The sequence below is a fragment of the Hibiscus syriacus genome, unplaced genomic scaffold (assembly GCF_006381635.1).
Source record: "Hibiscus syriacus cultivar Baekdansim isolate YM2019G1 unplaced genomic scaffold, ASM638163v2 tig00111392_pilon, whole genome shotgun sequence".
Taxonomy (NCBI): Eukaryota; Viridiplantae; Streptophyta; class Magnoliopsida; order Malvales; family Malvaceae; genus Hibiscus; species Hibiscus syriacus.
In genome coordinates, this window is record NW_024063078.1 from 1,684,434 (window position 1) to 1,697,662 (window position 13,229).

Here is a 13,229-nt window from a genome sequence, read left to right on the forward strand (position 1 = left end):
AAAACTTAATATTCTGCATATATATTGTTTTAAATTTTGAATTTTAAAATAAGATTTAAATCTGATATGTTCTAATCAATAATAAACTTATATGTTTATAAATTATTTATATGGTATAGATTTTAAACCACATGAACCAACAACTTAAAAGAGTAAGTAATTGAAACTGTGCATTAGTGTTATAATGTCTAGTATTTAAACCTTGATTATGGCATTCCAAAAGAATATTTACAAATTTGTAAAATTCCGTCTCTCCACTGAATCAAATTTCACATGCTTTATTTGTAGTTGATGTTTAATGAAGATTAAATTTTACATGTTTAATTTCGACATAATTTTTTTTTACGTATAAGATGTTGCTTTGTTGAGTCCCCGACTATTATAAGTTATAAAATGGTCATTTGACTATTCATTGTGTTCCAAAATCGTTCTTTTTCGTTATAAAAATTGACGGTAGTATGAGATAGATGTTGACTCGCTGACTGAGATATGATAAAATATGATCTCAGAATCTTAAACGTCTATCATATCTCAGTCAGCATGTTAACGTTCAACTTAGACGACCGTCAATTTTTTTTATAACGAAAAAGGATGATTTTGGAACATAATCAATGCTTAGGTGACCATTTTTAGCTTTTAATAGTAGAGACTCAACAAAGCAATATCCTATAATCAAGTGATCATTTTGTAACTTTTAATAATTAGAGAACTTAACAAAATAACATCCAATAGTTGAGGGACTATTTGTGTACTTTATCCTTATTTTTATGGCGGGTGGGTCAAATTGACGGGATTTAAAGAGGAGAGACTTGATTGATGAATTGACGTCGTAGAGGAACATGGTGGTTTCCATCATATTAACCCAACTAAATAACATGAATCAAACGATTGTGGAAATAAATGAATTGTTGTTATTTTTTTTAAGGTTTTGAGTTCGAGCACCATTAATGACATGATGTGACCGTTTAATATCAAAATGTTGAAAGTATCTTTAAATATATACTATCTTGTTTTTAAAACATACTAATAATAATAATAAAAAAAAACTAAACGCTTGCTGCCACTATTGCTGTTTACCACTCAAAATCCTCACCTAAACATCACATAAACCACTAAAATCCTCAATCTCCCAATTCGAACGATCATCTGCAAGAAGAAAATTAAAAAAAAAAAAGAGTAAGAGAGAAACAATGAACAAAAAGGAAAAGGAAAAAGAAAAAGAGAAACAAACAACTCATCTGTTGTACATTGCAACTCAGTCAGCCAATGTTAGAGTAGGTAGCTGATTTTTCATACAATTGTCATCAAAATAATTAATGAATTGTATGCAAGATTTTTTTTTCCAAGTGGCTCATTTATTTATGCAAGTCTGATTCATTAATGAAACATACATGCCAACTGTTTGCGGCAGATTTATGTCTACAATCAAAGGAAGGATGAATTGTTCAATTATACATCGCAACTTGGTTTTCATGGGTTGTGAATTGCCCATCCAGCTCAGTTGGTAGAGCACAGGCTCTTAACCTTGTGGTCGTGAGATCGAGTCTCATGGAGGGTATTTCATAATTCGGAGGTCTCCCACGAAAGTTGCTCTCAACCTGGTGTTGGGGGCAGCCTAATATCATACCTTCTCCTTACTCCCATTACATATGGAAAAAAGGATCAGCTAATTTTTTTTTAGTTTTCATGGGTAGTCATTAGAATGTTTTTTGGGGAATTAAAAAAATTAGATATAAATTTGCATATTGTTCCTACTTTATGGATGTTTATGCATTATAAGGTCACCGTACTCATCATTATATACAAACCAAGCGATTTTGGTGATAAAAAAATTATATTAGTCTTTTAGGGTTTAAGTTCGAGCACCATAAATGTCAAGAGAGTAAGCATTCTATGTCAAATGGTTGAGAGTATTGTTTGAACATATACTACTATTAAAACTTACAAAATATGACTTTGTTTTGTTAAATTTCCCAACTATTAAAAATTACAAAATATTTACCCGAATATTTATATGCTTTAAACTTATTATTTTCTATTAAAATATTGACAACAATATAAATTGGTTGATGGATTCAAAAAAATAATATCATATAGTTAGAAAATCATTTTATAACTTTTAATAATAACATACTTATCAAGAGATCATTTGTGTAATTTACCCTAAAAATTACTGCAATAAATAAAACTCTGGATAAAGCTTTTGCAAATTGGCCGCGGATAATCCAAACGCTTCCCCGCACCGCATATATTCCCCAGGCACTCATAGCTTAGTTTTATTGACAAGAAAATAACATAGGTATGTGATAAAAATAAAATAAATAATTTATTATTTTATTAAAAATAGTTTAAAATACTACACTAAATTTAAACATTTTAATTAAGGGTAAAGTGAACAAATATTCGCACTATTAAAAAATTACAAAATGATCACAAACTATTTAATATGTTCTAAATTGGTCATTTCCATTAAAAATTGACAACAGTTTGAGTTTAATCTTAACCAGTTGACTAAGATACTATAGTTTTTGGGTACACTATACCAGAAACCATCCAACTATGGCGTCTTTTTACTTTGACCACCATTTTTGAATTATTGACAATCAGACTACCCAACTATTTCAATGCATTAAATCAGGCCACTAGTCATTAACAATTAACGGAAGTGTTGACGTGACAGTTAATGAAATTGGTACAATTACACATTTGGTCACTATTACTATATATTCTATCAATTTGGTACTAATTTTAATAAATTAAAAATAATAATATTTGAATCAGATCATGCCACGTGTTGGTAGTGCCAAATAACATGACACATGTCATCATCCAATTGGACGATTTAATCTAATTTTAATTTAATATATTTATTTTCCACTAATCAGAGGATGACACGTATCACCCTCAAGTAGAATGAAAATTAAAGGCACTTAAAAAGGGTCATTGGATTCAAACCAGCATCCTTTGGGTGATAAATAAAGGCATCAACCACTACGACAAGCCTATTTTGTGGTTTATAATAGAGCACATATTGTATATATATTGTTTCTTAGTATAATCTTAATTTCTTAATATTAAATATATCTTAACTTAAAATCATTACTTAACATTAAAATTATATTTTATTTTTTTAACTTATTGAATTCATTTTATTCTTATCTTAACTGAAAAATATATTTTAATCTTATCTTAACTTATAAAACATATTTTATTTCTACCTTAACTTAAAAATATATTTTATTTTTATCTAAACTTGTTACATATATTATATTCTTAACTTAAATTATTAAATATATTATATTCTTACCTTAAATTATTAAATATTATTTATTCTTATCTTAATTTGAAAATATATATTTCATTTTAATTTTAAAAATTATATTAAAATATTTTATTCTTATTTTAATTTAGAAATATATTTTATTTTCATCTTAACTATAAGAAATATATTTTTTATATTAATTTTAAAACATTATAAGAATAAAATTTGAATATTTAAGTTAAGGTAAAAAATATTTTTTTAAGTTTAGAAAAAAAGACTATATATATATTTTACTTTAGTTAAGATAAAAATAAAATATATATTCAATTTTATTAAGATGTGAATTTAAGTTAAGATATATATAATATTTTGAATTTAAAATTACACTAAGATACAAGTTATAAATCATGTAGTCCATTTTAAGGTAAATAATTAGCCTTGTCCCAATGGTTAATGCCCTTCTTTGTCACCCACACAAAACAACTTTTAATCCCATGGCCCTCTATTTAGCGTCTTTAATTTTCATTTCACTTGAGGGTGACACGTGTCATCCTCTGATTGGTGAAAATTAAATATATTAAATTAAAATAAATTAAATCCTCCAATCGGGTGGCGACATGTATGACCAAATTGGTAGAATATATAAGTAACAATGACCTGATTGACAAGAATTAAAAAATGGTGGTCAAAGTGAAAAAGGGCTATAGTTGGGTGGTTACTGATATAGTTTACCCTAGTTTTTTTTAGATTATGATATCAAATTTTATTATATCCCAGTCATTAGATTAACATCAAACTCAGACTGCCGTTAATTTTTTGACAAAAAATGATGAGTTTAGAACATACTAAATAATCGAATAATCATTTTATAACTTTTAAATTAGGTAAGGGGCGACTCCCTTAGTACAAGGTATACCTAAGATTCAATTGGAATTTATATAAGAATTTACAGATTGCCCACCAAGAGTGACGGTGGTAGGATTCGAATTTGACCTTACAAGCTCAAATTCCTTAATCGTGACCACTTGTGCCAGCCCTCGTTGACTTTAATTTAAAGGTAATGTATCGACTTATAAATCATAATTAAGAAAAAATGAAATACGATTTTTAAAATTAATTTATCTGAATATATTTTTTATATTATTTATACTAGTATAGTTTGATACATAAAATTTATATACACAATTCAATGAATCTATAAATTTTGGTCTTATACAAATATGAATCCATTGTACATAACATTGGCATAAACAATAATTTAAGCCCAGGTCTAGTCGCGTATCTAGGTCATGGCTTACCATATACTCAAAAAAATAAATTATTTATTTAGTCATTCATTTATTATTTAGTTTTCATTTTAGTCATTTAATTATAATTTACTTTGAATCATATATAATATTATGTTTTGGTTCTATTTTGATCATTAATCTTTAAAAAATTAATGATGATCTTCTGGAAAAAAATACTATCTTATAATCATCATAAACTATTGAGACAACAAAAGCAAATGAAAGCTACATCCATTTTATAATAGTACATTATGAAATTATGAATTAATAAGATGTTCAATAAATTAAACCAAGTGCATGGGGTTGACGCTACGAGCCAATTGCCGACTTCATGATTATCTTCTTTCCGATTATTTTACCTTCGAATTGTGGAAATTATTTTAGATGGAAAATTCGAAGACAGGCTATTGACAAGGACAACCGAAGACTAAAGAACCAAACTACTTAATTTTTTCATTAATTCCCAGCCACTAGATGAAAAACAAAATGATTGGACCTGTAAAACATTTAATAATTCGAACCAACTTGTATTATTATTTAATTTTAAAAATAATTTTATTCGAACTTAATTACAATATATATTTATATCGATGTTGAAATATTTTTAACTTGATTTTATATGGGTAATGAATTTTGGATCTACGAATTAAGTAAAAATAAGTTATATAAGATTAGACTGGACTCTAAAATAAAAAAAATGTATAAAATATATATATTGTTTTTTTAAACGTTTAATTTTTCTTAACAAAGTATCTAACGTTTTCAAAGTTATTATTTAAAGTGTTTAGTCATTAAAAACCTGTAAAACAAATTCATTATTCAATCAATACGTGACATGTTTTCTAACTTTATTTAATTCTATTTTTTTTAAATATAATTTTCTTCTTCTAAAATCTTTTTTCAAAATCTCCGAATTATCCAAAATCCTTAATCTCAAATTTCTAAATCCTATATATCACCATCGAATCAGCCACCAATGGTCGCTCTTTCTGTCGCTAGACTCCTATCGATAACTCCTTTTGTGGCTATACTCATACCAGCTGATTGTTCTCTTGCCATCGCACGTCGTCATTCAAAATCGCATGTCGTCGTACGTCGTTCCTAAATCCCATCACACAAAATCTTTTTTTCACCGCCCCATCACCTGTTTGTCATCTTCATTGAAGCTACACCGCCATTCGAACCAAAACTGAGCCACTAAAACCTCTGATTGCGCGCTCAGCACCTGATCTCTTATCTTTAAAGGGATTTTGAGAAACTAAAAAATTAAAATTTTTTATAGTAATTTTGAAATTTATTATTTTTAATAAATAATATTAATAAAAAATTAATGTCACATGTCAAGCAATTATTGGTTGATGAGTACCCTGCCATTGACAAAGTTGTGATCAAGTAATAGATCAACAACTCGAGAAAGCCCGCTAACTTGAGAAGGAAGAGAACCGAGCAAGTTGTTATATGAAAAATTTAGTAATTCAACTTGTGGGAGATAGAAAACTGAGAATGGAATATGACCAGTGAGGCCATTATGTGAAAGAGCTAAAGTTTTGAGTTGTGTGAGGTTGTCAAGAGATGCTGGAATTGTACCTGTTAAATTGCAATAAGAAAGATCCAATACCTCCAGAGATGTAAGATCGCCGAACTCGGATGCTATTGGGGAGGAGTTGAAATCATTGTAAACAAGGGAAAGCTCCTGCAGATGCGGAGGCGGAAGAGAGTGCTGTTAGAGGGGATAGGGCCGACAAGGCAGCTGCAACTAAGATCAAGGCCGATCACTTTCCCTGTTTCAGTATCACAGTTAACCCCATCCCACAAACAAAAATCTGTTCCCTGCTTCCACGACATCGTCTTATGTGCACCACACGTAGACAAAGAGTCGGAGCACTGGACGGAAAAGCAGTAGTTGAATTGGATTAAGGCGACACTTTTCATTATTGAAAATAAAGTTTTATTTCATTTACTAAACAAGCTTTATTTCATTTACTAAACACATTTTTTCAATTTAAAAAAAATAAAATTAAAAACTATTTTTAAAAAATGAAAATAAAAAATACTTTTAGAAGTCAAATTTTACAAATTTTCATTGTTATGTAACTTATTTTTAATAGATGAATAACTAAATGATATGTTACTGAATTGTTTATAGGAGACTTTAGTCACATATCAAAGGACAAGGTCCAGTATTCATGGGAAAACAAAAGAAATAAAAATATAAAAACTTCGAGTGTGTATGTGTGTGTATAACTCGAGAAAGAGAACACTTCTGTAATGTTGAGAGTGCCTGCAAAATCTCATTCCGAAAGGCCATCATCACCTATGTCGATTCCCAACTTTTAGTCCCACTTAATTCCAGCAATATCCAGAAGAAACTGATTCAAACGCCGGCCGAATATCGGCGTAGAGAATGATTCACTGACATGCTGCCTAGCCTGTTCTCCCATTCTCTTTGCCCTCTCTGGGTCTAGAATGAGTTTGGCCATGGCCGAAGCAAAGTCCTTTGGTGTTGGATCACAAAGAAACCCGGTTTCCCCGTTCTTAATTGTTTCTACAGGACCACCGCTATTGCATGCTATGACGGGTTTGTGTGCTGCCATTGCCTCTAATGGAACAATGCCGAAGTGTTCATCCTACATTGAATCAGAAATCTTTGAATGTTAAAATGTACTCTTCTTTCGTCAATCTAATCACTTGGTGAAAATGATTGACGGCAACGTACTGTGGGTGTATAAAGGACACATAGGCATTGAGAGAGCAGAATATTCCTTTCTGCCGTCGAGCAAGATGTAACAAAATTAATCCGATCCGCAACTCCTTTCTTCTCCGCTAAGCTTTTGAGCTCGTTCAAGTACTCAACATTTTCCCTTAGGCGTTTATCATATCCACCTAAAATTTAAAATAATAAAAAACAAAACTACAGACCTTAGTTTAAGTAAATTGAAAATAATGTGATGGAAAAACTCCATCCATGCACAAAATCCATCAATCAGCATAAATTTATGGCAATACTCGTGTTAAAACAAGGAGCTAACCGGCAATTGTCAACTCTGCATCAGCAAAATGAACATTTTCTTCAAGGGTCTGAAGCATCGCAAAAGCGGAAACTGCTAAATCTATATTCTTTTTTCTTTCAAAGCGATTGATGGAGAGAAAATTCAACCTAGCCAAAGGAAACAAGAAATACTGTTCAGAGAGACATGCTTATGGTGGGAAGTTTTGCTGAATTGAAGTAATGTCAGATGAAAGTTAAACAATTTCCCGGAACAGGAAAAAGGAGACCATGGCGTGTAGAAGTATGTTGGTTACTTATAAGAACGGGGCTCGTCGAACTGGTTCACATTAACAGCAGGGTAAAGAACATCAGGTCTAATTCCTCGTGCATGAAGATGCTTAAATGTTTTTGCAAAGGTAGATGCGGTAAATCTGCTATTAACAAGTACCATATCTGCCATTCCTGAATTTTGATGTCCAAAACATAACAGAAAAGCAAATTATGATGAACATTGTACTCCAAATTCCTTATTCTGTAGAAACAAACAGCCAGTATCAGGAAACCAACCCGTCGTCAATTCTTCTATAAAATCAATAGGTTTCCGGTATATCCTCCTCAGAAAAGTTGTATGTTGAGCAAGTAAAAGATCTGGAAAATGACAATAGAATACAACCTATAGCAAAAAAAGAGCAACATCTGAGAGAGATATCATGATACATGACGGATACTATAGAAAACAATTGGCAAAAGCTAATTTTATATACCTTGGTTGACCGATTAAGTTTCAACAATGGGATGACAACAGAGACCTGGTCTGCTAGTATGACATCAAACGATGGCCACATGAACAGTACACAAAGTGCAACAAAGATGCAACGAAGATATGCACATATGGCATGAAGACGATAGAAAATATGCCGAGGCAGGAAGTCACCGTATACAGTAGCTGGAAAGATACCTGTAATCCAACTTCAGTTAAACCAGTGAGTTACTCTGAACAAAAGGCGTTATTCAGATAATCAGACATTCTTCCTCTTCGCTCTATAGCATTACATGCAGACTGATGCTCGAGAAGAAAACCAAGTTGAATTCTATGTTCTGGTTCAGCTATAATCGAGCAGTTTACTGACTGTTACTAGTTTTAATAAGCTATATGCACGAAAATAACCAAATCAACTTTAAAAATAAACTATGATTTGGATGAAAATGTTCTCTCTCTGTCTATTTATTCTTAAACTCACAATTAAGTAGCAAAAATTAATGGAAAATAAATTTACCGGCTCGGGTTTCCTCAAAGCATCGATTTTTATCATGGTGAGCTGTGAAAATATGAACATTATGCCCAAGGGATGCTAATTCAACAGCCGCATCAACAATCAATCTCTCAGCTCCACCTTTAAATAAAAAAAAGGGGTAAGTAATCCCTTTTTCAATTTGTAAAATAACAATAATAATAACTTGAATTGGAAACTATTCATCGACAAAGATCAAGACTTTTTCCACTCAAATTAAAACTTGAAAACCTATTCATCCACCAAAATTTACTGAATTCAACCTAAAAAATTTGTATAAACAGAAAAACTAATAAAAAAAACTAAAACAAATAATAGAAAATAAGAAAAGAAATTGTAATAGAAAAAGGGAATTGCCTATGCCAAGATCTGGGTGTATGATGGCAATGTTCAACTTGGAGTTCGAATCGGAGCTTTTCTTCCTCTCCATTTGTATTTGCTTGACTGAACTTCAATTACCTAATAAATACCGTCTATGCTTTTATCTTTGCCCACTATTTACTAAAAAACCACACTTTCGAGGTAAAATACATTTTAGGTCACTCAATTATTAATAAAATTAAAATATATTATTGAATTTTAAAAGTTATAACATAAACAAATCATCTTGTAATTAAAAATGACAGAATTTAATTTTTTATTATAATGAGGCTACTTAATTTATCAATTATAACAATTTAATCATTCAGTTATAAATATAAAATTAATTCCTCATGTATACTTAACGGCAAAGTCTTATGTTTATAGTAATTGTATTTTGTTTAATTTAATGATTTATATATAATTATATTAATAATTGAGTGACCAGTACTGTATTTTAACTTCTTTTCTTCTCAAATACCGACGTTCTCTCAGCTGAGCTGACCACTGATTGTTCCCATAAGCAGCTAAATATATCAGTGCGTCCCGGTAAGGAAAGAGTGGAAATGACGGCAGAAGAAGCGGCGGGTCCGCCCGGACCTAAAGTCCTCCGCCTCCTCATCTTCTTCGGCGCTGGATGTAAATAACTTCGCCCAATCTCTTTTTATCTAAATTTTTTAATTCGATTATTTATTTATTGGTTTTTTTTTGCAACAGTTCTCTTTACAATCGGAATCAATAAATGGCGAGAGATAGAGCGGAAACAGGCCCAGCAACAGCAAGGAGTTTATCAGAAACCGGAAATTTTAAGCTCTAACACTGCTGCTAATAAATCCACCAAATACTCTCCCAGGTTTTTTATTTTGACAAAAGGAAAGGAGAAATTTCTGTAGCAAATAACGATGATAATGTTGTTCACTTCATTACTTTAGTTTTGGATTTTCCCCCCTTATTCTAATGATATTATTTTTATATTAAATTGAATTTTGCGTGCAATACTGAGGGTTGGGATTGATGTTAGTGGGGTGCACCTGGGCTATGATGTTGGGATAGTGTGATTTTACTGAGGGTTATGCGTTTCTGTAAGCTTTGCAGCTCAAGGCAGACTGTTTTTGGCTGTTTTTTAGGAGTGTTTACGGGGTAGTCTCTTGTTTGTTGAAGATCGATGAAGCCTTGGTGTCTTGTAGTGTTTATCAGGTCGAGTGTTACTGGTTCCTGCTGCTGTTCGGTCACCACCATTGATGCTGTTCTGTTTTGTAATTCAGTTTGGTTGTCCTTTCTGTTCTTATTTCTTTAAGCTGATTGGATTGTATGTGTGTTTGGGTGAGTCTTCTTGTGGTTCATTGTATATGATCCCTTCCACCTCTAGGTTCACTCTTTTTCCTCCATTTAGGATTAGGGAGGTTTTTTAATGAGGGCCTTGAGGTGGTTTACTTTGCATTAGTATAATACAAAGTATCGTCTTACAAAAAAAAAAAAAATTGCGTGCAATACTTTATCCCTTATGTTTAGGAATACTTTTTAGGGGCCAAAAATTGGTGAAATTTTGAGTCTAGGAATGGATTTGTAAACAAAGCTTTCTCTTGTAACGTGTAAAGAACCAGATAGACCTAGCATAAGGGGCAATCCACAAAAATGTGAATTGAAGTTATACTTAGGGATGAGGAATGCACATAGAAGATGTCATTACCGGTTGATTGCAGGTGTCGATGAAGAGAATCAACAAGCTCATTGGGTGAAAACTGGGAGATTTAGTGATTTATAGAACTACTATATATAGAGCATAGTGAAGGGATGAAATGGCAGATATCTTTGGGAAGTACAATTTAGAAATCCATTTTGGATACTATTTCTCTATTTTCTTCTGCCTTGGTTCCATGCATCATTGTGACGTTGTTTGTTAATTGAATCTGATAAGTTTGATTGGATGACAAAACTTGAAGTAAATTAGACTATGAAGAAGTTGTGTAGAAGTAAATAAGAAAAACGATCCTAAAATAACCGATTCCATTACCATTACTTTCTATGGTATTTGGCCTCACTTATGATGTGCTCGATAGGAAGGATGGAAAAATTGAAAGAAAATGCTATTTTCTTTCCGATCATTGCTTGGTAGAGTTGAAAATGAGAGGAAATTGAAAAATACATTTTTTGAACTACCTCACATTTTCTCTCATCTTTTCCTTCCGAAGTGGGGTGATTTGTTATACACAAAAGTATAGAAAATGATCATCATACTTTTTTTCCTTGCTCTCACTTCTCTTTACTACCAAGCACACTCAAACTTTGTTTACTTTCCACTTTTCCTCTACCTCCTTCAATCCTTTCATTTTTCCACTCAACCAAGCAGAAGCCTTAATGTCTGAATTTGCAATTGCTTGTGACATCTGTGATTAATGTTTTTAAAATCAATCACATTAGAGGTAGATGCGTGGTTGTTTTTCTCTTTCATGGCTCCTTCCTAATGAGCATATCCTTGTGTACGCCATTTTCCTTTGCGATGGCTGGCTTTTGATGTTCATCATGGACTCTACTGTTTTCTCTAATCTGGAATTAGGTTTCTCTAATCTAGTTTTTCAAGTAGAAGATTCATTTTAAGCCAAAATTTATTGAAATATGATCATAAAGTTCCGGAACGCGGAGCTGAAAGTAAATTTTAAATTGCGGACTGACCAAGCATAATATGCTTGTGGTGCTCTACTGTTCTCCCTTCTGGCTTCTGGTTCATTCTTTTATCGGTTCCGTAACCTGCCTTTGTCTACTTACTATTTTCTTGGTTGCAACAGCCTCCGTAGACTGAAATGGTTAATATTTACCTTCCATAATTGAAGCTAAGTTACATGTAAAAGGACAGTAGTGGCACTCACCATTTTTAGAGACAAAAGTGAATGTTGTTTTGTGAGTATTGAGTCTGTATGCTAGACTTTAGTGAAACATTGCCTCAATCATTGTCATTAGGGGTGTAAAGGAGCCGAGTCGAGCTCGAATATTGCTGAGCTCGACTCGACTCGAAAACTCGTTAGCTTAAAATTTTCAAGCTCGACTCGAACTCGAAATCTTGAACTGAAGCTCGTGAGCAGCTCGAAAAGGCTCGAAATGAAAAAAAATCTTAAACTTAACTCGATTGAAGCCTCAAATTCAAACTCGAACCTGAACCTTAAATACACGAAAATCTTACTGTATTTTTAAAAAAAAAATCAATACATAAATGTTAATGTTATTAATAATTTATTTTTAAAGAAAATAAAATCTTAATATATTATATTTTTGAGCTGCTCATGAGCTTTTCGAGTCGAATATCAAGTAACTCGTTTCGGCTCGTTAAGAACTTGAGTTGAGCTCGAGTCGAGCCGAGTCCATTCGATCCGAGTATTTATCGAGCCTTGATTGAGTCATCTTGAGTAGCTCGCGATTTGTCTCCTCTCATTTACAACCTTAATTGTCTATCTCTATGCTATATTTATTAATACAAAGTTGATTTTTGGGAAATAACTTTTCAACAACATATTTATATTTTGAAACAATTGATACATTTCCTATATTTCTCGTAATAATTTGGTTGCTATATTTCTCCAACCCACTCTTCGTTGTTGTGGTTCACATTCACTCTCCTTTGATTTTTATCCACAGTGTTTTTCCTCCATTATCGTGCATGCTCTTCATAAGGCTCAGTATATTTCCTCCATTAATCGTCTATATTGTTCTAACAGCTGTTGTAATATTGATTCCAGCAGTGTTATGGCATTCAATGAACTTGTTTTATCTTGAAGATTTTTTACTTACTTTAATCTTAATATTATGCGGTAATTCCTGATTAGACAATAAACCTATGGTTATCATGTAACGAAGAAACTAGTTTATCTATTGGAAACTCCTTGGATTCTTCATTCATAAACAACACCTGTAGACCTTGGACTAATTAAAATAATATTATGGCCTTTTTTCTTAAATTTATTTTTTTACTCAGGGCTTTGACCTAATTAATTAACCAACAAAATTGAAAATCATGATGTTGGTATGTACATTTCTTTGTCTGT

The 13,229-nt window shown here is 31.7% G+C and overlaps 2 protein-coding genes across 2 annotated transcripts; one reads left to right on the forward strand and one right to left on the reverse strand.

Moving 5' to 3' along the window:
* Nucleotides 1-6,687: 6,687 nt before the first annotated feature.
* Nucleotides 6,688-9,291, reverse strand: LOC120160204 (alpha-1,3/1,6-mannosyltransferase ALG2-like). The gene is made up of 8 exons (XM_039170619.1): nt 9,190-9,291; nt 8,818-8,934; nt 8,305-8,498; nt 8,108-8,213; nt 7,855-8,002; nt 7,581-7,708; nt 7,268-7,434; nt 6,688-7,178 (listed from the first exon to the last, which is right to left on the reverse strand). The coding sequence occupies exons 1-8, from the start codon at nt 9,260-9,262 to the stop codon at nt 6,885-6,887; spliced, it is 1,227 nt and encodes a 408-aa protein (XP_039026550.1). The 5' UTR covers nt 9,263-9,291; the 3' UTR covers nt 6,688-6,884.
* A 391-nt stretch (nt 9,292-9,682) lies between these two features.
* LOC120160205 lies at nt 9,683-10,541 on the forward strand. Its single transcript, XM_039170620.1, has 2 exons — nt 9,683-9,831; nt 9,910-10,541. Exons 1-2 carry the CDS (start codon nt 9,759-9,761, stop codon nt 10,083-10,085), a joined length of 249 nt encoding a protein of 82 aa, XP_039026551.1. The 5' UTR covers nt 9,683-9,758; the 3' UTR covers nt 10,086-10,541.
* Nucleotides 10,542-13,229: the final 2,688 nt, after the last annotated feature.